Here is a 25,750-nt window from a genome sequence, read left to right on the forward strand (position 1 = left end):
GGCTCACTGAGAAAAATACACAAGGAAGTCCTTCCCAGAGAGGAAGATCGGAACCTATTGGGGGAACTTCTCTGACTTTCAGGAAAGATCATCTTCGCAATGGGTGCCCTACAGGATGCCAAATTTGCTATGAGTCAGTGATTACTCTGTGTCTTCTTGTCTTCCTTTCTCTGAATGGGAAATGTTACCACTACTGATCTAAAGTGTACGGGGAGGAGAGGCGATCTTTCTCTTTTGTTCATAGGTTGCTGAACCAAAAGGAATCACATCCACATTAGTGAGTGGGTAAAACTTGACGTTGTCCCTTGGAGAGTGGATGTGCGCACCCTATGGGTTGAAGAAAAAATGAAATGGGTGTTTGGTGACTAGAGGGATAGATGGTGGCAGAAATGATCCTATGTGTTTGTTTAACCCATTTCATTTTCCCACACATTTCCCAACTTCCCCTGCAGTTAGGTGGGACTATGTGACTGAATTCTAGCCAAGGGAAATATTTGGCCTGGCTCCTAAAAATCCAGTGAAAAACATAATTTGTTCTCAGCAAATGAGAAATCATGACACAGAGCATACTCTACCCACTCATAATCAATGAGCATTGAACACACACAGCACCTGACAAATGCTCTTAGCCAAAGTGTATATTGTCTCAAGTTGAATGTGTTCTTCAGCTTACTGTTATTTATTTCACTGAAACCTCTCTATGAACCATTTATTTATGTGTTGCAATGAACTATTTTGACTAATTATAGTTGATAAAAGGTAAAATGAATAGACCTGCTAAAATAAAACAACACAACATTTAAGAAGAGTTCAAAATTTTATAGATGCTCGATTCTTTAATGAAATGATCTAGAAACAGAGGCAATCAGAAATAGATTGTTAATCAGCTTACCAATAACCCACAACCTTCAGACCAACTAGAAATAGATTGGAGTCCTCTGACATTATGAATGGTAACAAGAATTGCTTTAGGCTGGACAAATGCACCAATAATTATATTAATAGCATCTGGAAGAAGTTAGGCATGTCATAACTGCAAGAGATTTTTTTTAAATATGTTTTTATTGATTTTTAGAGAGAGAGGAATGGAGACGGAGAGAGAAAGAGAAATGTCAATCAGCTGCCTCCTGGGGATTCAAGCCTGCAACTCGGGCATGTGCCTTGACCTGGAATAAAACTGGTGACCTCTTGGTGCATGGTTCGACGCTCAACTACTGACCCACACTGGCCGGGCTATAAGAGATTTAAAAATACTAAAACAGCAATTCTTACTGTACAGTGCAAAGAAGCTATCATCACAGGAATCCTGCTATAAAGATCTGTTATTGTTCTCACCCAGTTAATACTTGCATCTCCAGTAGCACATGCCTGCTATACCCAGGATAGGTGTGGACCCAATGAGCCATGACAGTGCTCAAGTCCATTTAATGTAGTCCCTGGCAGGACTAATGAGCTGCAGAAACACAAATTGTGTTTATAAACACAAATCTCATACATGGGAAAGGAGGTGTACAGCCTACATGCTTACTCAGTCAGTTAGAAAAAAGAAAAAGAAAATGCAAAGTTGAGAGGAAGGTGTGCAAGACCAAGGGAAAGAAGACATTTGAGGCATTCAAGTACCAGAAAGTTATGACACTTTCATCAGCACATGTTTAATCAGCACACTGAATTTTCACCTTGTCTCTACCCACAATGTACTTATGCCCCGTCTATTATTAAAGAGACCAGAGCATGCACTTTGGCTATTCTCCTGGATTAAAAAGAAAGCTGGGTAAGGCTAACGTTCTTTTGGAAGGCAGTCAAAACAAGTGAAAGAGGAAAACCTAGCTCAGTAGGACCAATGTGCTTGCTGCTGAAGGATGACCGATACTGGAGTCTGCCATTCCCTGGAGAGCTAATGAGCTTCATTTACCAGGATTGACATTACTTCAAGATTCAGATATGTGGGAAGGATTTCTCACCAGTTTAGAGAACTGCCTTTCCAATAACTACAAAACCATCACTTATACCTTGAAGGTCAGCTCCCAAGCACAGATTGACTCCTAATGTATACCAATGCATCTTCTGGCCCATCAATGCTCCCATTAAACTTGACCCACTGCTTTCCTCCTCTGGTCCCATCCCCAGCCTCTTCATAAACCTCCAAGTGTCAATGAGCAACAACCATGGGCAAAATTCTGTGGTGGGTGCTGTGGAAATAAGTGAAAAAACTCAATGCATGACTCCTCTCTGCCCTCAGGAAGCTTACTATCTTTTTCGGAGGTGCCAGGAAAACTGAGCCACTGATTTCACAAGGAACAATTAATTCCACACATGGCACAGCAACACAAGGGATATTAAGGTTTACAAGAAAGGGGTAAGCAGAAGGGGCGGGCACATTTATGGCTGCCTTCATTGGGCCTGCCTAACAAGAGTTTTCTCTTTCCTTCTAGATCTGCTCATTCACCTGCTTCCTTCTTCACTGAAAGAAATAAAATAAAATAAGTAAAAAATTTCCGTCATTTGGTTTCATTTCGCATGGTCTTCCCTGTACAAATCCTCTTCTTCCTACATGCCAAAAAGTCACTCCTTCATTCATGCAATCAACTCTTTCCCTTTGCAAAAATTATTCTTTAGCACTTGAAACTACAGCAAACTACTCAAGTGGCCTCACTGCCTAACCTCTATAACATTCAGACATTCTTTTTTTAAAATATGTTTTATTTATTTTAGAGAGAGAAGAAGGAAAAGGATATATAGAGAGAAACCTCAATGAGAGAGAAACATCAATGGGATGCCTCCTGCACACCCCTACTGGAAATCGAGCCTGCAACCTGGCCATGTGCCCTACCCAGGCATCAAACTGGTGACCACCTGGTTCATGGGTCAATGGGTCACTACTCAACCACTGAGCCACACCGGCCAGACCCAGGCACTCTTATTTGAAAGCCTGCTCTTCCCCTCTGTGTTTCTGTCTACTTGTTTTATAAATTCAGACTATTCATCCAGTGAGCAGAGGTAACATCTAATTATAGTTTCCACCAAAACATTAACATGTTAGTAATGCTTAGCAAGTAAGAAAAATAATAATGCCTGACATTTCCCTTTTTTTTTTTCATCTCAGTACTTTATATGCAAAAAGAGATTTTTAAAGTATAGCATGAAAGGGTTTGGTCCATTAGATATATATTATGTTTTTCTGTCCTATACAAAGGTTCAGCCTTTTAAATGGGGCATGCAGCTATTAGCCATTAACCCATCTGCTGTGTTTTTCTCTCCTGCTCTGGAGGACTGACACACTAGTCTCATGGCACCGGTCATATCAAAAGATGTTCTTTTCACAATACACCTAGACCACAAACAATGGACTATCATTCAGAAATGCTCAATTATACTCTTACTAGAGGCCCAGTGCACAAGATCCATGCATTTGTGGGGGTCCCTCAGCCTGGCCTGCACCCTCTCGCAGTCCGGGAGCCCTCACAGTCTGAGAACCCTCCAGGGAATGTCCGTTGGACATCCTTAGCACTGCCATGGAGGCAAGAGAGGCTCCTGCCACCACTTCTGTGCTCGCCAGCCATGAGCCCAGCTTCTGGGCTTCTGGCTGAGTGGCGCTCCCCCTGTGGGAGAGCACTGACCACCAGGGGGCTGCTCCTGCATTGAGCGTCTGCCCCCTGGTGATCAGGGCATGTCATAGCAACCGGTAGTTCCACCATTCAGTCAATTTGCATATTACCCTTTTATTATATAGGATGCTCCCAAATGCCTAAGAAACTCACAAGAATCCAAACACCCCTCCTCTTTATGCTCTGACCCACCCTACATATACATGCTCCAACTCCCTCCCTTCCCTATACAAATCCTCCAGTCCCGACAACCAAGCCTCCTCAGTGTTTCTTGGAGATACCAACACCTCTCATTCCAGCAACCCCTATACTTAACCCATCCATTGAGGCCTAGAAAATTCATGACATTCCCCACAGGCCTAGAAAATTCATGACATTCCCCACAAATCTTTCTTGACCATAATAGCTCTTGGTAATGACTCACTTTTTTGAATCAGCACAATGTAGTATATATCAGAAAGCCAAATGGGCAGAAGAACTAACATTCTGTTTATAATAAAGTAAATCAGCAGGCAGCAGAATTCTATAGATTATGTTCTCAGTATCACACACATATTGATACCACACTGACTTATTCATGGCTTTTCCTTCTAATGAATTTATGATCTTCTTGTGGGCAGAGACTATGTCTCATACAGAAATAGTATGAGAATCCCCTGTCATAACTAGCACTAATAGTTCTGGACACGCAGAAAGTACACAGTGGTTTGTCAATGATTTGCTCCATAGGGAAGCTAGGAATATTATGTGGTTGAACTGAAGAATAAAATCATTCTAAAGCAATACATCGGTGATAGAACATTGAGAATAAGTATGCCATTTTCAGTGATTTGAGTGGGACTTTGGACTCATAGAGACCCACTCTATATGCAATTTCAGCAGAGAGAATGTGGTGAAGGGAGGGGAGAGATTAATAGACTAGAGTGTCAGTTCTCAAATGGCCTTTAAAATTACCTAATGAAAGCCATCCTTTTAGAGATGAAGAAGTCCTGGGAAGTCTCCTAACTGAAACTGGAAGACCAGCTGCATCCCATGAGGTGGCCAAGTCCTGACTGTGCCCTTTGCACATGCAAGGCAGCTTTGCAGAAAGAACACACAAGCCATTTCTCACTGAAGGAAGTGCCTCACCTCTGCCTGGAGGCGGGGAGTGAAACATCATTCAGAGTTCCCATCCATGGTTAATGGGAATGCATTTAATGTTGTTTTAATGATGTGTAACATTGTTAATTGCAGATCTATTATAATTGCTTTCTTTTCTTTTTCTCATCCATGCTACATGAAACAAATACTAACACATCCTCTAAACAATTACAAGAGTACGGTGTGGTGTCAAGAAAACTTGAGTTCAAATAACTAAACCCTTCACTGAGCAGCTAAAATATTTTTCCTTTTAAAAAATATTTTTAATTTCTTCAATTTTCTGACATTACTTTTTTAGCTCAGGGAATGACAAAGCAGGGCTGGACATTGTCACCAGGATATTTTTATAAACAAACACTGACTGTGCATCTATGATATACAGGCACAGTTCCAGGAATTACAGAAGATCAAATGAATAAGATTCTGTTTCTGTACTCAAGAATCTAGTGAAATGATTAAAAATGAACATAAAATGTCTAGTAAAGGGAGAACATAAAGGGCTATTAAAGAAGCTATGGAATTTCAAAGAAAAGACAAATTCCCCGATTTTGCTTAATTGGGGGAAATCAAAAGAATAAAACCATGTGTGTTTATAAAGCAATATCCACAGAAATTAGGAAGTTCTTAATTTCAAAAGATGTATATCTTCCATATTATACAATTCTTTAAAATACACATTTACTTCTAACATTCAATTGCCTATTGACAAAAGAATATGCTTTTTTCATAGATGCTACATTTTTAGTTTTCTCCGAAGACCAAGTTTTATTTGTCTTCAACAAAATATTACTACAACAGAGTTAATAATGAAAAACAATATAATTTTGCATGTGTGGCACACTTTATAGCTTCCAAAGCATTTGCACAAATACTCTTTCAATAGGCCTCATTGGATTGCCACAAAACCCTGAGGGGTACATAGGGTCAGCTTATTGTGATTCTGGGTTTGTAAATGTGCATGTTATTATTATTATTTTTTTATTGTGCACAGAGGATTCTGAGGCTCAGATGAGTTTTATGAGTGACAGTGACAACTAGCATTTGTCAGACTCATCAGACAAAATGAAAATTTCTGGCTAAGCTGTCCAATCTAAAATTACATACAAATTATTACACTTGAAAACTAAATGGTTCTGGGAAAGTTGGAAAGCCACATGCAAAAATAATAAAAAAAAAACTAGACTATAGTTTGTCCCCACGTATAAAAATGAACTCAAAATGGATCAAAGACCTAAATATAAGATCTGAAACAATAAATGACATAGAAGAAAACATAGGTACTAGTCTATGGACCTTGGTCTTAGATAAGTTTTTATGAATTTGACCCTAAAGGCAAAGGGAGTAAGGCAAAAATAAATGAGTGGGACTATATCAAATTAAAAAGCTCCTACACAGCAAAAGAAACTGCCAACAAAACAAAAAGGCAACCAACCTAATGGGAGAAGAATTTGCAAACAAATCTGACAAAGGATTAATATCCAAAATATATAAAGAATTTCTACAACACCAAACAAACAATCCTATTAAAAAATGGCAAAAGACTTGAACTGAGACTTTCCCCAAGAAGACATACAAATGGCCAACAGATATATGAAAAGATGCTCAACCTCACTAGCTATTAGGGAAATGCAGATCAAAACTATAATGAGATACCGCTTCAAACCTGTTAGAATGGCTATTATCAATAAGACAAGTAATAACAAGTGCTAGAGAGGTTGTGAAGAAAAGGGAGTCCTCATTCACCGCTGGTGGGAATATAAACTGGAACAGCCACCATGGAAAACAGCATGGAGGTTCTTCAAACAATAAGATAGAGTTACCATGTGACCCAGCAATCCCTCTTCTGGGTACTTACCCAAAAATTTTGAAAACATTTATTTGTAAAGATATATGCACCTCTATTTTCATTGCAGCATTATTCACAGTGGCCAAGATATGGAAACAAAGTATTTTTGAATAGAGGACTGGATAAAGAAAATGTAGTACATATATACAATGGAATACTACTCAACCATAAGAAAAGTAAAATACAACCATTTGCAACAACATAGATGGACCTTGAGAATGTTATGCAAAACAAAATAAGTCAGTGAGGAAAAGCCAAGAACCACATGATTTCACTCATATGTGGGATATAAAACCAAAAATCACAGACATAGACAACAGTATGGTGGTTACCAGAAGGAAGAGGAAAAGGGGATAAGAAAAGGAAAAGAGGACCAAATATATGATGATGGAAGATGATTTGACTTTTGGTGGTGGGAACACAATGCAATATACAGATCATGTATCATAAAAATGTACACTTACAACCATATAAACTTATTAATCAGGGTCACCCCAATAAATATAATTTAGAAACAAAAAAAGAAAGAAAAACCACGTTTCCACTGGTATATGTTCTCTTAAAAAACAAACATGCCCTGGGCAGCACTAGGCATCTGGGGGCCCAGCTTCCCCTTTTCTTCATGCATGGCCCCTTGTTCCCTCCTCAGACACTGGCCACCCTCTCTTCTCTCATCTTTTCTTCCCAATCAAGTGTGGAAAGGCAGCCATTTGTTCTTCCACCCTAAAGAGCCAAAGGCACTGAATTATGTCCTTCAAGAGTATTTTGGCTTTAAAACTTTGTTATCACTCTGCAGGGGAAGTCTTTCAGCTGATAAACACATTTAGGGCAGCAGCCACCAGGTGGAAGGAGTTTGGTACTGAGCCAGGATGTTGCCATGTTTCCCTGCAGTGAGGAACAAAGGGCCTCAAGCTTATCTTCAGGGTCAATGAAGAAAAGAGAAGCTGGCACTAATGCATCCTGCCTTGTGTCCCTGCAAAGAACTTCAGGGATGAGCAATGACAGATTTAACAAGCAGAGAAAACCCACTGAGTCTTGAGGGGCCAAGGTACAAAGAAAAAAAAACACCATCTGGGAAGCAGCCAGGGGCTGAGAATGATTTCCCCAGCCCTCACTCCCAACGTCACACACCCACATTGCTCCTGGCCTGAGCTCAGACTACAAAGGTGCAAGCCCTGTGGTTCTTAAAATCTCCCCAACTACAGAAAGGGGAACCCTCAAGTCCTACAACCACGACCCATGCTACTCTTCCTTCCATTTGGAAACACTGAGTGGGAAAAGCAGTCCTTACCTCGTAATGGGCCACGCGCTGAGATTCAGATATCAGCTGTGCACTGCACACCTTGCAGTAACTGTCTGTAAATAAATCCTGGTCGATATCGGAGGACTTCATCAGGCTAAAGGAGAAGCAACAGAAGATAAAAATGAGTTCACTGCTTTGATGTTTACGTAAGACACTGACTGTGTGGAAAAGCCAAGAGCGTAGTAACAGACCCCATGATGGCAACAGTGGAGAAGCACACTCTAACCTTTGATGTTGCCATTGTGAATAACCATAGTGAGTGGACAGTTTATAATTTTCTCATAAATTCCCAATAGGGTTGCTGGTACTGTCAAAAAGGAATTCCAGCTTTAGTTTTCTCTGTTTGATAAATAAGACCTATATTGAATGTACTCATTGTCAAGGAATTATAGAAGAGGATATTTTCACATATGGCTTTATGTTAACAAAAGATGGCATTTCATATACCCAACAGTAGGAAATAGGTTAAATGAATTTTGATGCATCCACACACTAGAACATTGGGTGATCCCCAAATCTACATTCAAATCAAATCCTGTTTAGAAGAATATTTCGTGAAATAAAAAGTTTACCATTGTCAACAAAAGAGGTTTATAAATCAATATCAATTTGAATTTGTTTTCAAATATGTATAGGTACATAGAAACATTCCAGGAAGTTTTAACAAAATTTTAACAGCACTTATTTTTGAGATATTATAGGCAATTGCCTATGTAATTTTCTTTATTTTTAAATTGTCTACAATGACCATGTAATACAATTTTGCTTTGTCAAGAACCTTATGATCAATATTGCTATACTTTGAAAGTTCAAAAAGAAAATCTGACCAATCTATAACCTATACTTTATAAAATATGGAGTCCTCACCATTCCTGCTGACTTTTCTACCCGTAGGTTGCTGAAATTCATAAAGCACACCTTCACTATTTCATACCACAGTTGAGACCACAAAGGTATGTATAAACATAATCTCAAATTCCAAACCCCAAATCAAAATGCACCCAAGGGTCTAAAGCTTGTGAAAGTGACTTGGCAGAAAGGTGTCTTATAGCAGCTAAAGGGTAATGTTACTGCCCTAGAAGCATACACCAAGGCATCACAAGGTTTTCCCCCAGCCCACAAATTTGCTTTCTTTTACCTCCTACCTGTCAGGTGAAAAGTAAGAAGTGTGCCAGACAATATGTGGTATGGAGAGGCAAGAGAATTTCAGACAATAGGTGGGTACCTTTGAGTTCATCTTATTCCAATGCCCTCTTTTTACATATGAGACTGTCCAAAAGCACATTGTTGATGCTTGGTATGGCCATAAATACTGCCTATCTTACGTGATTTTAATTTCCATACTCCAGATCCATCCCCGATCTAATGCTACCCACCACTCATGAGATGTTGGATGAGTCATTAATCCCTGTAGGTCTCAGTTTCCCTCCTATGAAAATGAGAACATAATATTTACCATGCCTCCTTAAAGAACTGTGGTGAATATCAAAAGGAGAAATATAGGAGAAGGTACTATATAAATGGCCAAAATCTATTTTAAAGAGATTGTTTTTACACTTTTAATAATATATCTATTTATGTTGGTAAGATGTTGGCCAAGTCTTTTTTTAATGATATGAATAAGTTCATTTTCATGGTCCTTGACATATGCTGAACTGTGGAGCTGGGCTCCATTGGTAAGGCTATGTGGTGCCTTGTGTCTATCTACCTCCTGAAGTCCTGTTGACCGTCTCCAGAGACTCAACTTCTGGAGAAGCTGAAGGTACATTTAGAAGAGTATGTTCCCAAGAGGAGTGAGAGAAAGTTGGATCCCAGTTCGATAACACCAAATACAATGCTTTGTCTCTTGGTCCATCCTATTCTGGCTTCAGAGAAATAAGACAGTTGCTAATGAGATTGGTGCATTCTGTACCTTGAACTGCCTCATGTCAGAGATCTTGTCCCTGGTTTTGTTTCTGTTCTAGAGGCTCATTAGGTTCTCTTTTTCTTTTAACATGGAATCTAGGTCTTCAATTTTGAAACCAAATTTGGACTCTTGGCTCTGGAACCCCAACTTCCTTAGCAAGTTGCTCTGTGGACTCAGTCCCAGGATATGAGTTGTTCCCAATGCCGTGATGAGGGTGTGCAATTGGGAGGAAGTGTAGCTGGTAGGACACTATCTGTCTTCTCTACTTTGAATCTTCTCCACAGGGTGATCTTGGTCTTGACTTGCTTCTAAGTCCTCCTTGGGTTCTGGTCTTTTCTGGACTTGGTGCCTAGCTCTTCAATTCTGAAACCAAATCAGGATTCTAGACTCTTCAATGTCTATTTCTAAGCAAGCTTTTGCTTGGAAGTGTAACCTGGGTGAGGTGTTTGTTGAATTCTTTAATGAGGATTTTTCAATAGATCTTCTGTGAACTAGGTACAGCTTCGTCTATAACTCATTGCTATGGTCTTGTTTGGAGAGTTGTCTTGAGCTATGTTGGAAGAGTGTCCTGAAGTCTCAGCCTTCAACCAAGAGTAACTAAGTCTTGATTAAAGCAACAAAATGAAAAATTGTGGTTCATTTTGAAGGATTTTTGAAACCATCTAAATAGGTGCGCCACATGAGTAAAGTATCTTCCTGGAATAAAAGGATGCCTGCCTTAACAACTCCAAACTCACTTTCTACTGTGGCCTTGGCTGTCATGGCCCATTAGGGCATTTGTATTAAGTGATTTAGCACAACAGTACTTCTGGTTTTTCAATGCCCCACAACCATAGGAATGGCAGGTAGTAAAAACCACTGACTCACACAGCTGAAGTGGACATGTTTTTCTGAAAGCATTAGTATTGGCAGACAGCCCAGGAAGCCTAGAGTCCTACACCTAAAGTGCCTGGAGACTCATTATCTCACATGACAACCTGTTCCAGAGAATCTGGCAACTCTAGTTGTCAGGTACTTTTTAGGTTGCATCAAAATCCCACTGTAGATTTCACTCACTGATTCTGTCTTTGAATGCAACACAGAACAATTTTACTCTCCTTTTTCACAAGATATCCTCCATCAACTGTTTGAAGATAGCTCTCTTCTATCTATTCCCACTCCCTGTCCTGTCTTGGTAATCTTGGTCTATATCTATCTCTTTATAGGCCACATTCATAGGCAATCCTAAGAACATAATGAAACACTACAGATATGGTCTAAATGGTGCAGAGAATCACAAATTCATATGACTATCCAAAATATCCATTGTCATTTGTAATGGTTTCTATTCACATCCTGGAATGTAAATGGAGAAGAGGTGCTTTGGTGATGGGAAAATGTAGTACAACATTTTGAAATGCCAAATGGGAGAAGACTTATTAGGTGTAGTTTTGAAGCTAGGCTCCTACAAGTAGCTGTGTTTAAATATTGTGTTCTCTGCTATTTTTAATAAAGAAGTGCACGAAAATAGATTCATGGGTGACCTGGTTAATAGGAATCTACAAACTCACTGCACACTCCTTCCTCATTATACAACCGACTGCAGAAATCAAACACTGTGAAAGCATATTCAAGGTACATGTTGGACCAAGTGGGACCCGTAGGAGTCTGAGTCTTGGTAAAGCAGCTGTGCAGCAGAAATAGCATTAAAGACAGAATATAAAACTTGTGTGCTAAAATAAATATATTCAAAGGAAGAAGAGATGATCATGACTTTTTTTCACTGTTTTATATATATGTTTGCATTTAAGAATCTTGATTTGAATAAGCCCATATATAGTAAAATGACAATAAAGACCCCTCCAAAATTTACGAGGCCCAAATGGAATACACAAATAGGTTAAATTCCAGTGGGAGGCAATTAGTGGACAAGTGTCAGCCAGGTTTGTGCATGAGGGCTTTTCTCCAGAAGAGAACTCTCTCTGTGTAGGTCACTTTAAACAGAAGGACTGATTTATGATTTAAAGAGTGAAATTCCCAAGCGGGGTGGGGGGGCAAGGGACTGCCAGTTGACTCCCTCTTCTGGCTTCTTTAGAATAGGATTATCAGCTTCTTTGTCCTTACGAAGCACAGGTGAGCTGCTAAGAAGAAGGAAAATAAACCTGATTTCCTGACTTTAGCCTTGTCCATGGTTCTGAATAAGCAGCTAGACCAGAAACAGGGCAGGGCCATTTACTGGTCAGTCCTACTGTCACATCAGAGCCAATGTGTGGTGACCTCCACCCTAAAAACACACTCACTGTGCTACACTCAGAGTCCTTGTGAGACTGTAAGGAGAGAAACAAGAGTGGGGAAGTAGGAGTGTGATTTTCTGAATCTGAAACAGACTGAATAAAAGCTTCCTCAGTGTTCCCCAGCCTGGTGCATTCCAAAGCAAACACTGAAGATTTGAATAACCTCTCTATCACTCTTCAGTATTCATAGAGGATAGTGCTACCTGTATTTTAGGGGGGGGGAGGGCCCAGAGTGGAGTCAAAGGCAGTATTAGAACAAGAGTCTGATCAGATTTTATTTTGCTGTCCCAGGTCTCTATATAGAGATTTATTTACAGGTATAGCAGTGACAGTGTAATATTCTGAGGTACATAAAGGAGAAGAGAATTGGTTTCTTAATAATGATTTTGAGCATTTACAATGTGTGAAGCACAGGGATAACAGAAAGCACAAGTCTTGTCTTCCAAATCATCATGAGCTATTGAGTGAGAAGATACACACACACACACACAATTACTGAGCCTTCAGTAATAGGTAGCAAGTGTAATTTGGCCAGTAAAACATGCTCCAGGATTTGAGAAGACAAGAGGGACTATAAGAAACTCTTCAAAGAGGATCTACAAGAGTTGAACATTTAAAGATGGATAGAATTCGAGTGGTGGAAAATGGGTTCCAACTCAAAAGCTAATTCTTTTTCATGGCACAGAGGACAATCTTACCACCAGCAGGCATGGGAAGATAAATATGAGAGGCGTCGGTGGGGCTAACTTAAGATTATGCAACATAAAAGTGAAGTGATGGCAAAATGTAAGGGAGAAAAGATGCACAAAGCTCGGGACCCAGATGGAAGGAGGAGAGACTGGGGGAGAAGTGACAGGTCCCAAAACTGTTCTAAAGGTGCAAGGAATGGCCTTCTCAGCATCTTCAGTTGAAGGAATGAAGCTTCCTTTCTGCTTCTTTCTGTGTCTCACGAGCAGATTTCAGGAACATGGCAAAGAGTAATATTCTTCATTCCATTCCATTTCGGATAGTGCTAAAATAGCTTCAGACTCAGAGATCCCCAAACCCATGTGGGGCTCCTTGGAGGAAAAAGACATTAGTTCAAATCCAAGTTGGTAGCTCGCCAACTAGGTTTTGAGCAAGTTCATATCCTCCCTGGGCCTCTGCTTCCTCATTTATGAAACAGGGGAGACATTCTTACAGGACTATTGTGAGGATTGGAAACTATGTAGATTAGAAAACACACACACACACATCTGACAAAGACTGCAGCATATGGCATACACTAAAAAACAGATATTACCAACATTATTATAAATATTATTAATTTTGTATTATTATTATTATTATTCTCACTTTCAGGAGGGATGCTGTAAATATTTAAGCAGAGAAATAAATAGGTCCACATTCCCACTAAGGGGGAAGATAACACAGTCGGTGTGCTGAAATCATAGCTTTTATTGCCATCACAGGCCTTCTCTTTTGTATTAAGAATATCATCCACAAAAAAATGGCTCATTTCCACTGCATTCCACTGCCAGCTGATACTCGGGCTTTATGCCTGTGAAGAACCCATGCTCCGTGAGCGTTTAAAATCTATTTTTGGTGTCAGTCAGTGCTGATACTGGCAGAGGGGGCAGTTTGATGAGAACTCAATCCCACCTTCTCTCTCACCCATTAGTGCTCTTCTCACTGTGATCTGCTCCCTGGGGATCACGAGGGGAAGCACACACCACCCCAAAACTGGATGCATCCCAGCTATCTGGACTCTCAGACACTCCCTGTGGTCACCCTGACCCGGCCACAGCAGTCATGCCCCTCAGAGTGTCATTTCCTTGGCCCAGTCCCTTGTGGAGAGAAGCCCTTGGCTTGGTGATCCCACCCCTGGGTTTCCTGTAATTACAGTAAAATTGGGCATTTCCACTATAAAACTCACTTATAACAACTAATAACCTACTTTCCACCCACTCCATTCCCCCTCATGAGCCTTTAAAGATTCGATTTAAGCCCTGTCTAGTTTTGCTAAGTGGTTAGAGCATCAGCCTGAGGACTGAAGGCTCTGGGGTTGGCGTCTCTGTCAAGGGCATATACCTCGGGTGTGGGTTTGATCCTCAGCCCCAGTTGGGGTGCATGCAGAAGGCAACCAGTGGATGTGTGTCTCTCACGTAGATGTTTCTCTCACTCTCTCACTTCTCCTCTCTCCCTTCCACTCTCTCTAAAATAAATGGGGAAAAATTTTTTTAAATTGGATTTAAGACCCATGGCAATTTTAAGCAAAGAGCTGCTCTCACCTTTAGGGGCAGATTTCTGAATTTCCAAACTCACTCCATATGCCTTTGTGAACTCACTGATACCAGGGATTGTGGCTCCTCTAAAGATGCTCCCAACAGTGCTTGACACTCGTGACAGCTCCAGACCCAGAAGGAATACAGATTTTATGTGACTGTTATCAGAGTATTACGTGCTGCTCCTGAGCCAGGCTTCCTGTTAAGGGCCTAACCGCCTGTTTTAATTCCCTCACAGAGACAGGCAGAGTCATCAGCCTCATTTTCTAGATGAGAAACTAAGGTTTCGGAGTTGTGTCACTACTCGAGGGTCACCCAGACCCTAAGTGGCAGTCAAGTGTCCAAAAAGCAAACCAGGGATGTCTATGCCATCATCTCAGTCCTCATCCTGGGCTGTCTCCCTGTAATGGAACTCAGCACAGGAGCCCTTCAGTCCGTTTCCCTACTGCCTGTCTAGTGAGCACCATAAAAAGTACTTAACAAGGCCCACCGGCATGGCTCAGTGGTTGAGTATCAACCTATGAACCAGGAGGTCCTGGCACATGCCTGGGTTGTGGGCTCGGTCTCTGCAGGGGGGCGTGCAGGAAGCATCCCATCAATGATTCTCTCTCATCATTGATGTTTCTATCTCTTTCCCTCTCCCTTCCTCATATGTGTATTTAATACTTAACATGACAGCGGAGGGCAGACATCCTGCCCAGAGTTAATCTGCTGTGGCCTGAAGCACCCCTACTGCCCAGGCAGAGCCTTGAGAGCTGTTACTGACCTCAGGGCACAGCCTTTCTTCCCGGTTTTCATGTGAACCAAGCTGGAGTACGCTGTTGCCTTCCCATACAGTCTAGTCCAGCTTCTGCCTACACATCCCCAGAGCCTGCTCCTCTGTGGCCTCACTCACCCTCAGAGAGGCACCTGCCCCTGCCCTCCCCAAATACCACAGCACCTTCTCTCCTGACCAGCTCCTCTTCATCCACAGTGGGACCCTCGACTCCATGCCCACCCTCACCCCACTAAGGCCACTGCTCCTAGCAGCTCTTGTCCTCTGTGTCCTCTGTGAACTTCTGCGTCATGCCATTCTGACAAGCTGAATGGTAGACTAAAAATGCCACCAGGTAAAAGGAACCATTCCCCGATTATGAAGGCGAAACAGATGTGAGAGATATCATTGCTGTTAAAATTCAGCCACACTTAAAAATTGCTAACATCCCAAAGGCTATTGACATTGTTTCGGTTTTGTTTTATCAATTCTGGAATGGCTCCAACTCTGCTCAGAAGGGGGAAAGGTGTGAGAACCAGGGCTGGCCCATAATCAGCACAGAACAAAGAAAGCTTAGTCTACTCCTGTGTGTTCTTTTAAGTTTTTATTCCACTTACAAAAGGGCCCCTGAACCAGAATTCACCTCTGGTGGCCCAACCTTTGCTCCATTGCCCTTTCAGGTTGTACACTGTCCTACTGGGACAGGTTAAAATGCCTTCCCCTCCAACCCCTGCAGCAACAAAAGGAAAAAGCCTTGAGAGACAAACCTGTGGTTTCCGCACACATCTCCACAGCAACCACCCCCACCCCCAACTCAGGTCCAGCAGTTGTAGAGGATGCACTGGAAGCAGGGACTGCCCTGTTCCTTTCACATCTCCCTTCACATGGAGGTGGGTGATGCAGGGCTGGGTTGCCATGGCAGCAGACCAAGCAACCTTAGGAGTACAAAAAAACAAAAAACAAAAAACCATGAGAAGTACTCCAGAAATGAAAGCGTATTGGTCTTCCATGAAATCATGCCAGAGAGAGAAAGGGGGTGGGGAGCAGCGCCCAGCAGCACAGAGGGAATAAGTGCCCGAAACCTAGCTTTTGGGGCTTGAAGACTCCAGCACACACTTTCCTTTCATTCACCAGATACCCCATAGATGGTCAGACCTGGGAACTTGGAACCTCTTGTGAAGTGGCTGAATCAGGGTGAAGGTCACGTGTGTGACTGGCTTAAAGAATCTTGTTGATTCCCTGTTTCTTGGGATGAGCCCTTTCTTCTGGTCTGACGCTGCTTTTCCGGTCCCCAATGTTCAGATAAAGGAATGTGGAGTCCAGGTCCCTCTCCATACATCCTGCACATGCAGGTGCAAGCTCTGCTTTCAGGCCTGAGCTTTGTTTAAAGAGACATACTGAGAGAGAGAGAGAGAGAGAGAGAGAGAGAGAGAGAGAGAGAGAGAGAGAAAGAGAGAGAGAGAGAGAGAGGACTCTGCACGCCACTCCCTTCTCTGGCTTGGCATTGCCAGGAGCTGCATAGCTGACTCACACCACTTGAATAATTGCCTTTAATGGCACCATTTTCTTTGCATGTAAATCCAAGCTCTGTGATTCCTGACTCAGAGGCATCTGCCCCTGCTGGGCACCTGCCTCACCCACTGCCCTGGGCCACAGAACCATATCTGTCAGTCTCATTCACATAGGGCACAGGCTGGTCTGACGACATCTGGCAGGACAGCAGCAAGCATGCCCCCAGCTGGGGCCAACCTCTGTGGGCACACACGCAAGCCTCTGCCACCTCTGAGAAGGCTTGTGTGCCTGAATCCTTGCCGCTTCTCCCTCTCTGGCCCCTCACCTTTCTTTGTCTGAATGTACACATCTGAATTTCAGAATCCAAGGATATGAATGGAGCCCAAGGTTTCAGGACAGTCCAGCCCCTTAGATTTTTTTATGGAATTCACCAAATGGCCCCTGTGCAAGTTCAGGACATTATACAGCCCCACTAGGATCCTCCCACTTATTCACTAAATGGATTTTTATTGAGCATTTACTATGTGCTGATCTCACGGAGAAGGTTTGCATACTAGGATCCAGCATACGCCATTCTACGCAAACACGGACAGGATCCCTGTCTCCTTCTGCACATACATAAACTACTCACACCAGCTAACAGACCATGGCCTGGCTCTCCCACATGCCATTCTAGAATCTCTACTTGCCCCATGGCCCGGTGGTCCTCACTAAGATTTTAATGTTGAACGTTTGCCTCCACCCAACAGCAGAGACTGGGGCTGGAGGTGAGCGGAGCTAGCAGGCATTCCAATGATGAAAGCCGTCCTACCTGGGTTCCAAAGGCCCTTTTGGAAGCTGCTATGGGGAGAGCCCTGGCAATAAAGCAGCGAGCTCAACTGCACCAGGCTGACTGACAGGTCTGGGCGGCCTGATGGAGCGCTCTTGTCAGGGAAAATACTGTCTACATTTTCAGGATATTAACGGGTAAACTGCCTCCCCCCTGCCAGTCACAGTGGGACAGAGCATTTTCTTCCTCTTTCTATCCTTTCAGAGGGGTGACAGGGGTGGTGGGTGGAGAGCTTGAATTTCCTATCGCTTCATCCCTTGAAGTCGGAGCACAAACAGAGCGCCCATCACAGGAGGAAAGCCAGAGGCAGAGAAAGCAAAACAATCCCCGGCCCACGAAAAGAAGGAAGGGAGGGAAGGAGGAAGTAGGGGGGAGTAGAACACACTTCTTATGTTTTCTGTTGCTCATTCCATCAAACTAAAGGGCTGCGCACCCAGGTGGAAAAGCCACTCACATTTGAGAGAGCAGGCGCCCGCCCTCCCCCACCACTCAAGGGAGGAATGCCAAGGCGGACTCCTGCTCTCCAGTGCCAGAGCTCCCTGTGCCTGCTCAACAAGCTAAAAGATAAGACCTTCCTTTTTAACGGTGGATACAAGCCTTCGAACACACAGTTTATAAATAAGTATTCCATTACTCTAACTTGTTTACATGATTTATCTTCACAAGACTGCCCTTACCAAACCAGACAGATTGAGGGCAGATTTAAATGCTGCTATCGCATCCGGGCTCGGAGGCACCGCGCTGCACCTGTACCCAGCTGCAGAGGAGGCACAGACGAGGCAGACCAAGCTGCTGCAGGGAAAACCATGGCTTTTATTGTAATCCATACTCCGAGGCTGCTGCATGGGCTGTCGGTCAGCCAGCCGGCGTGCTCAGCTCCATCCTCCACCACAGCTCACTAGCTGGACTTGGCCCCTCCATGGAACCCTGTCTGGTCTACATTTGCCCGCTGCCTTTTCCAAAAATCTGCACAATTGTAAAGCCCATGCATAAGTATCTGGAGTGGCCAAGTTGGGAAGGCACGGGAATTAAAAGGTTGCAGAGTTAGGGGCTGCCAGCCACAAACTGACAAGAGCCCATGCTTAGGTCTGCCTGTTCCCTGAAATCGTTCAGTCAGAACTTCTTTTCCCATGGGAGTGTTGGTGTGAGATCCGGTGCCACCTCTTGCTTTGGGATGCAGCAAGAGGTAGTGAAAATGATGATAGCTTAGGGATTCAGCTAGCACGAAGATAAACATATAAAGGTATGTGTATTTTGCTCATTAATGATGAAAGGATTAGTAAACATTAAAATAGCTGACTGCCTCAAGTGTTGAGGACGTTGTGTGGACACATGGGGTCTTTCACGCTTTTTTGACAGGAGGATGAGTTGAAAGGATTATTACACGAAGCTAAACAACCCAACAACTGCACTCGTAGTTTACAGGCAAGAATACTCTCACTCATCTACAACTCCAGGCAGGTGAAGGATGATGACACCAGCATTGTTCAAATTGCCAACCCTACAATCAGCCCCAATGAGTAAACTGAGGTACAGTCACAACGTAAGTGAGGCATTGCCATGGCTGGATCACAGCAATCTAATATTTACATGGAAAAATGTAAGTCAAAGAGTACATATACAAGATCCTTTTTATAAAGTCAAAAACAACTACAATAAAAATAGATACATGGAGATAAGCTACAACTCTTAAAATGTTTGGTACAAAAATGAGGACAGGATTCAGGGTGACGATTTCTTAGGAGGGGCAGGATGAGAGAGAATCACATGACTAAGATCTTAACTTTGCTTCAGAAGATGTTATAGGGGTGCTCATTCTGATATTACAGATGGAAAGAGAGAGAGAGAGAGAGAGAGAGAGAGAGAGAGAGAGAGAGAGAGAGAGAGAATAGATGCCACATACGCATCAATAATAACAGATTATTTTCTAGAAATGAATTTGCCACACACTCTCTGTAACAGATATAATTGTTTTTGTTTTGTGTATGGGTTGTTGTTGTTTTGTTTTTCCCTTTCTGCCCAGCCACAAAAGGTTGAACTGAAATTCTCATCCTTTCTTGCAGTGGGTGTCATGTAACTGAGTTCTGGCTAATGTAAAGTGGGCAAAAGGCACGTGCACGCTTCTAGGCCTGGCCTTTAAAAGCCTGCTGCCTGACCAGCTATCTGCTCTGCCTCCTGCAGGTTGTGTCCTGATACACTGGTCAGCGTTGGAACCCATATGTGAAAGAAGGGTCTCTGAAAGTCTAAGTGCCTAAATGACTACATGGAGTAGAGCCCCATGTCCCCAATCCTGGGTGCCCACTGGACTTTGTGTGCTTGAGAAATGAACTTCTAATGCACTAAACCACTGATTCCAGAGCTTATGTAGCATTACCTTAAGTCAGCTTGAACACTGGGAGCTTGACAGGGCTGGAAAACAATTCCCCGGAGGTGGACTTTTTATCTCATTACACCTTTTACATGCTTTGTGAGGAAGCTGGAAAAATCCAGACTTTCCAGGGCCTTGCACTCAAGAGACTGCATTTTAACATTGCCTCTGTGCTCGGTGCTCTGGGCGATAGCAGTGAGCAGCCCAGGCCTCACTGAGAATGCTTATCCAGGGCAGTCCTGAGCTACTCCTCATTTGAACAGAATGTGGGATTTCTTATGACTCTAAAATCAACATATAGAAAAGCATGGCATGATATTAGGACATAGCCTGAGTACAGGTGCATTGACTATGAGTCCTTTTTTGGCATTCTAACCAGGAGTCCTTTTGAAACTCCAGTGGCACCTTCTAGGAAGGCTATTCTATTACTCTCTAGCTTTGAGCACATCCATCCTACTCACCCGCTGGCACGTTGATGCTGGTGTCTTGTGAAGTCTGCTCTGCCATTTGCGAGGGGGTGCACTGAGCAGATGGTCATGACCACTGGGATGCCAGGTAATGAGCAAATGCCTCACATCAGAGTTTCAGGGTCTTGTCACCTCGCCAGGATGACAGCCTGGCTGTCTGGCAATAGCCCTGATGTTGGGAAAAGGCACACATCTCACCGATCCAGGCCTTAACATAGTTACACTTTCGAATCCTTGTCCCGAATCAATTCTTCTCAACTTTCAGCTGAGGTGAGCAAGGGTTGGGTAGGTTCCAGGAACCATATTGATATCGATTCATTACCTGGCTGAGCAGTTTCTGGCTTTGGGGAAAAGAGTAGGCATATAGGCTGGTGATGCCCTTCAAAGGCCACGCCTCACTCTCCCATCAGTTCTGCTCTAGCCCCACCCTTGCCTCAGCCTGGCAGTGAATTGTCAGCCCCTCTGTCTAACCTGCCCACCTACTAAACCCAGGGTGCCCTGAAATCAAAGCTACCTCCCCTGCCTCCCTCCTACCCACCTTCCCCCAGTTGCTCGGAGGGAGGTGGGGCTGCTTGGTGGAAGAGCAGACCAGGACAATTGAAGGGCTAGGCAGGAAACAGGGGAACCCGCACACTTCCGCTGACAGTGAGGAGGGAAGAAAAGTTGAGACAGAGCAAAAGTAAAGGGACAGGGACTCAGACAAGCTGGAACTGAATGGATCAGAGAATGAGACACCACCTTTCAGTGGAGATAAGAATAAAGAAATTGCAACACTAGAAAAGACCTTGGGGCTCATCTACCTGAATCTTTCACATTCACAGAAAAGACACCCAGATGATTAGGGGACTTCTGCACATTCATCCTGGTGGTAAAAGACAAAGTGGGGATACCTAACTCCTACAATAATATTCCTACTCTAGGCTCACTGCCGTCCAGAATATTTACTGTCTTCCTTTCAGGAATCATTTTGGGCAGGGAGGAACCAAAGGAAACTGTTTAAACCAGACACTTGTGGTTTTGACTGGTGGGAGCCAGTGATGCAGAGATGCCCAACAAAGACCACCTTCCCAGGCCAGGTCCCCGGAAGACTGTGAGAGGGGCTGAGAGCAGGAAGAGGAGCAGACATTTGGATCGGGGTATACCTCATGTCTTCTTCCACATTCTTGGATTTTACAGGTGATAATAAAGCCCAGAGGCCTGTGCCAGTGAAGATAGTCAGGTCAGAGTGGGAAATAAAGTTAAGTACTGATTTCATCTAAAGCTGAGCACCAGCAATGCAATTCCTACCACAAGCAACAATTCCTATTCTTCACCACCCCAAAATAATAGACCATCCTCCCAAGTTGATGGGCTGTGGCTCGTTTAGTGACTGAGCAGCCTGGAACATTAAGATAAGTACCCAGAACCTCTTGTGGTGGACAGGGAAATGTTCGGGACAGATGCCCTTTCAAGGAAAGACTGCTTGCCCCAGCTGCTGGGAGCGGAGTTGGCATTTGTGCTACAGCTTTCTGACCCTTCAGGAATGCCCTCTGCTGAGAGAGCCACCTTAACCAATGTGGGACCCACACCAGTGACCGATGAATGCAAGGATGAAGAAGCTCAGCCACACAGTCCAATATGGGACAACTCTCGCAGTCCATCTCACCCCTAGAACTCCCAACGGGGCTGGTCGAGGCCGCCGCACTTGCACTGAAGCCCAGTCTCCCAATCATTCTTCTGCGTCTCCCTGCCACGGTGTCCATCCAGGAGCCATCATGAGCATTGAACTCTGCAGAGTCTGTCTCCTGGCAAACACTCTCTGCAACATCTCTTCTTGCCTGTCTCCTCATAAAGCAGACCTCACACAGCAGCCCCAACTATGGACCTCACCTCATCGGAAATTCTGAGACCAGATCAATTCCCAGAGCCTCAGAACTTTTCCAAGAATCCATCAACTTAATCTCAGAGCAACATTTGTGCAATACCGAGCAAAGAACTGTCTCTGGTGATGCTGTATCCTGAGATCAGCTCTGTGCTATTTAATAATATTCAAGAGGGAGAAATATGCTCCTGAATCCCATTCTTTTGATCTGTGGTCCCCAAAATGGTTACAATTACTATCATACCATCTGACTTTAACTGATGATTCTAAGCTTCATAATGTCAAATAAGTCATATTTCAGGAGCACTTCCTACCCACTGCTAAAAATATTGTTTCTTCCCACGCAGCTATTCCTAATGAGATATTTCAAGCCACCTGGCACCCAGGGGAGTTCCTTAGCTAATATGCTATGGAGTCCCCCAAAATGAAAACTATACAACAGAACCCCAGTGGATGCTGGTGGTGGGGCAAGAGGAGCAGTGACATCACAGGTTATTTGGTCTGACAGTAAGAGATGTGCCTTGGAGATGTCCGTGGACCCACAATCAGTGGGTACAACACAGTACATTACAACATGTTTTTGCAGTGAACACTCAGAAGAGGAGCTGGCCCCCATTACTGGCTGGCTTTCCTCCAGGACCTTAGCTGTTCTTAGAGATTCTGATGAGAACCAGTTTGAAACTTGAACAACTGCTAACACCCACTGAAATGTAAATGCATCTGGGGCCAGGCAAGGCCTCCTGTCCAGCCACATTGCCAACTGATTGCAGCCATTCCACAGGCACGCTGCACCACAGCTGACAATGCGCCCTGCTTGCTCTTCCCTTCCAATCTTGTTAAATGCTCCACTCTTTTCTCCTCCTCATCACCCCGCTAATCCATGTGTCAGGCATCCTCTCCCTGGAACATTCCCCTTCCTCTTCTCACCCAAGCTGGGTTCAGAGCTCTTTCTAGGTTCTCCTAGCTCCCCGTGCACACCTATATATAAGAGACAAAATGCCCTCTTGCCATGGTGTGTGTGCCCCCCATGGACTGGCCTTTAGAGGCAGAACCCTCTCTTTTCTCTGTGCTCAGTACTCAGCACCATTCTAAGCACTTCAGCTAGTGTAGCAGTAGCAAAAAATAAAATGCACGAGTGTGGTCAACCAAGTCTAAATAGAACTTTCTCTTTATATTCTTTGAGTCTTATCCTCAAAATTATTAAAGAGAGCCCAGAGGGTGGTTCCAAAGGAAACAACTCCAAGAGCACCTCTGGGCTATCTCTGGGCTATCTGGGAAGCAGGATCTCCTCCAGGGAGAGGCAACCACTGTGTAGACATTTCAGTGTCTGAGAGCCCCTGGAGGGCTCCACTCTAATTAGAAAATAATGAGGCCTTTGTCATCAGGAAGAGGTCAGCATAAAGCCTTCCCTCCACCATCACTAGCCCCTCCTTCACACTGGGTCTCAGCTGGGTCAGGAGGTGACACTAAGAGATCTTAAAACATATGCTTTCAAGTGGCAGCAGCATCCCAGGGGACCAAGCAAGTTTACCATTCTTCCTCTTCCCACCAAATGCACCTGTGCTCTGAGCCATGCCATCCCAAGGCCTTCTACTGAAAGGCCAGGACAAGGTCCACATAAGTAGTGTAAATCTGTGTCTCAGGGACTCATCCACTATCATCTGTGGGATGTCTGGGAAAATGCTACTAATATTCATCTTTATGATCAACATTTACATTATAGTTACGGGTTTAATTGTGTCTCTCACAAAAGCTCTATTAAAGTCCTAACTCCCAGGACTTGGCATATGTGACCTTATTTGGACTCAGGGTCTTTGCATATCTAATGAAGTTAAGACGAGGTCATTCTGAATTAGGGTGGGTCCTAATCCAATAACTAGTGTCCTTATAAGGAAGAAGGAAACTTGGACACAAACAAATGGGGAAGAAGGCCCTGTGAAAACAGAAGCAGAGATTGAAGTGGTGCATCAATGAGCCAAGGAATGTCAAGGAATTCCAGAAGCCAGAAGCAACAAGGAAGGGTCCTCCTCTCCTGCCCTCAGAGAGAGTATGGTCCTGCCGACACCTTGATGTCTCAGAAACTAATATACTGATGGAGCATTTCATGCCACACTTAGTAGTTTCACATAATGATTTTAGACAAACCTCACAACCCTGGAAGGTGGTTGTGGGGCTACAGAATGCCCATGTGACACGCCCAAGGAAAGGTCAGTATAAGGCCACATAACTAGTGTAAAGAGAGCAGCAGGTACTCCAGGGACTGGAAATCTATGTCTCCTGACTCCAAATCCAGTCATCTTTCCAGAGCTTTTAAATCAAATCTTTTAGTATTTGCTTTAAAAAACTTCTAATCCTTTTAAACATTCCAGTTACCTTCCTTTCTTCCTACTTGCCAAAAAGAGAAATGATTTGTGGTTCTGACCGAATTCCAGATCCTGTGGTCAGGCAGGGGAAGCCAGTTGCAGCCACCGCCTGCCCAGTTTTCACACATCCTGCCTGGGTTGCTGCACTTGATTTATGGGTCAAGAGAAAGCAGCAATTTACAACCATGTCTTCACCTGCCTGTGTCATAAAGGGAGTCCATAAGCAATTAGGCACTTCTAATCACTTAATCCACTTTAAATCTCTGCAAGAGGAAGGTAATAATTATGGACTCCGATCTGGCTAGTCCTTGGCTGGTTTTCAGTCAACCAGAGTCCTGCAGAATATTATGAAATACATTTCTGAAAGACTCCTGCAAAAATTTGGCAGCCCTGAAACTCAAGCCCGGTGCAGAAAGGCAAGGCCAGGAAACGACTTGTGTTTCCTCCTACCCCTCTCCTCCGCAGGAAGCTGAACTGTCTCAAAGCCCCCCACCGAGAGGACCCTGATTGTAAATTGGCACCAGATCCTTCGTTTTAACACATTCCTGTGGGTGACCTCTCCAGTTACTGCTCAGCTCCACACACGCCCCCTGACAAAGACCCCAAATGTATAATTCACCAGGCACTGCTAGACCGGAGACCCAGTGCGACCCCATGGCCCTTGTGTCCAAAATGCAAAGTGGCATTTGTATGTTGGAAAAGAAAATGCAACTAGGAGGGAGCTGGGGAAGAAACGAATGCCATCCTTGTTTTCCCAGGGAGCAGAAGGCTTTCCAAAGGCATAGACGCTCCCTCTACCTGCTGGACTGAAATTTCTCCTCTAATCTTCCCGAAGCAGCAGTAAGTTCTAAATATTTTAGGCTTTTTATCTCCAGATCCTTAGCACGTCTCCAGCCTTCAATACCCACAATGGTTATTCCACAGAAACACATTATTTATTCAATAGCCGCTGGCTTTATGTACTCAAGTGTCACACCAAGACTGATCCTTGTCTTCTTTCTGGGAAATGTGTGCCTGCAAGTCACCAATACATCCTGGTGATACAAGAGGCTCACATAGAGACCGCCCCGAGAATTATTAGCGGAACAAAAATAGGTTGAATGAATCTGCTACTGATGTTGATTTTTGGCTGGTCAGCCAATTTGAGGCACAACTGGGAAAGAAACCCAGCAGGACAATGCACTAGTTTCAGGATCTGCCCCCTCCTCTTTCCCCTCAGGTTTGCAGGCTATGTATGCACTGCACCAGAAAACCAGGAC

At 43.7% G+C, this 25,750-nt stretch overlaps 1 protein-coding gene across 2 annotated transcripts in view; it reads right to left on the bottom strand.

Annotated features, from left to right (window-relative positions):
- Positions 1–25,750, bottom strand: part of ZMAT4 (zinc finger matrin-type 4) — a 321,014-nt gene that overhangs the window by 243,703 nt on the left and 51,561 nt on the right. For both annotated transcript variants that reach the window (XM_023751814.1, XM_006086256.3), the window contains exon 2: positions 7,883–7,988. In XM_023751814.1, coding sequence (XP_023607582.1) covers positions 7,883–7,984 — 102 coding nt within the window. In that variant the 5' untranslated portion in view covers positions 7,985–7,988. The remainder of the gene's footprint in view (positions 1–7,882; positions 7,989–25,750) is intronic.

This window comes from Myotis lucifugus, unplaced genomic scaffold, assembly GCF_000147115.1.
Source record: "Myotis lucifugus unplaced genomic scaffold, Myoluc2.0 scaffold_26, whole genome shotgun sequence".
NCBI classification, from domain to species: domain Eukaryota; kingdom Metazoa; phylum Chordata; class Mammalia; order Chiroptera; family Vespertilionidae; genus Myotis; species Myotis lucifugus.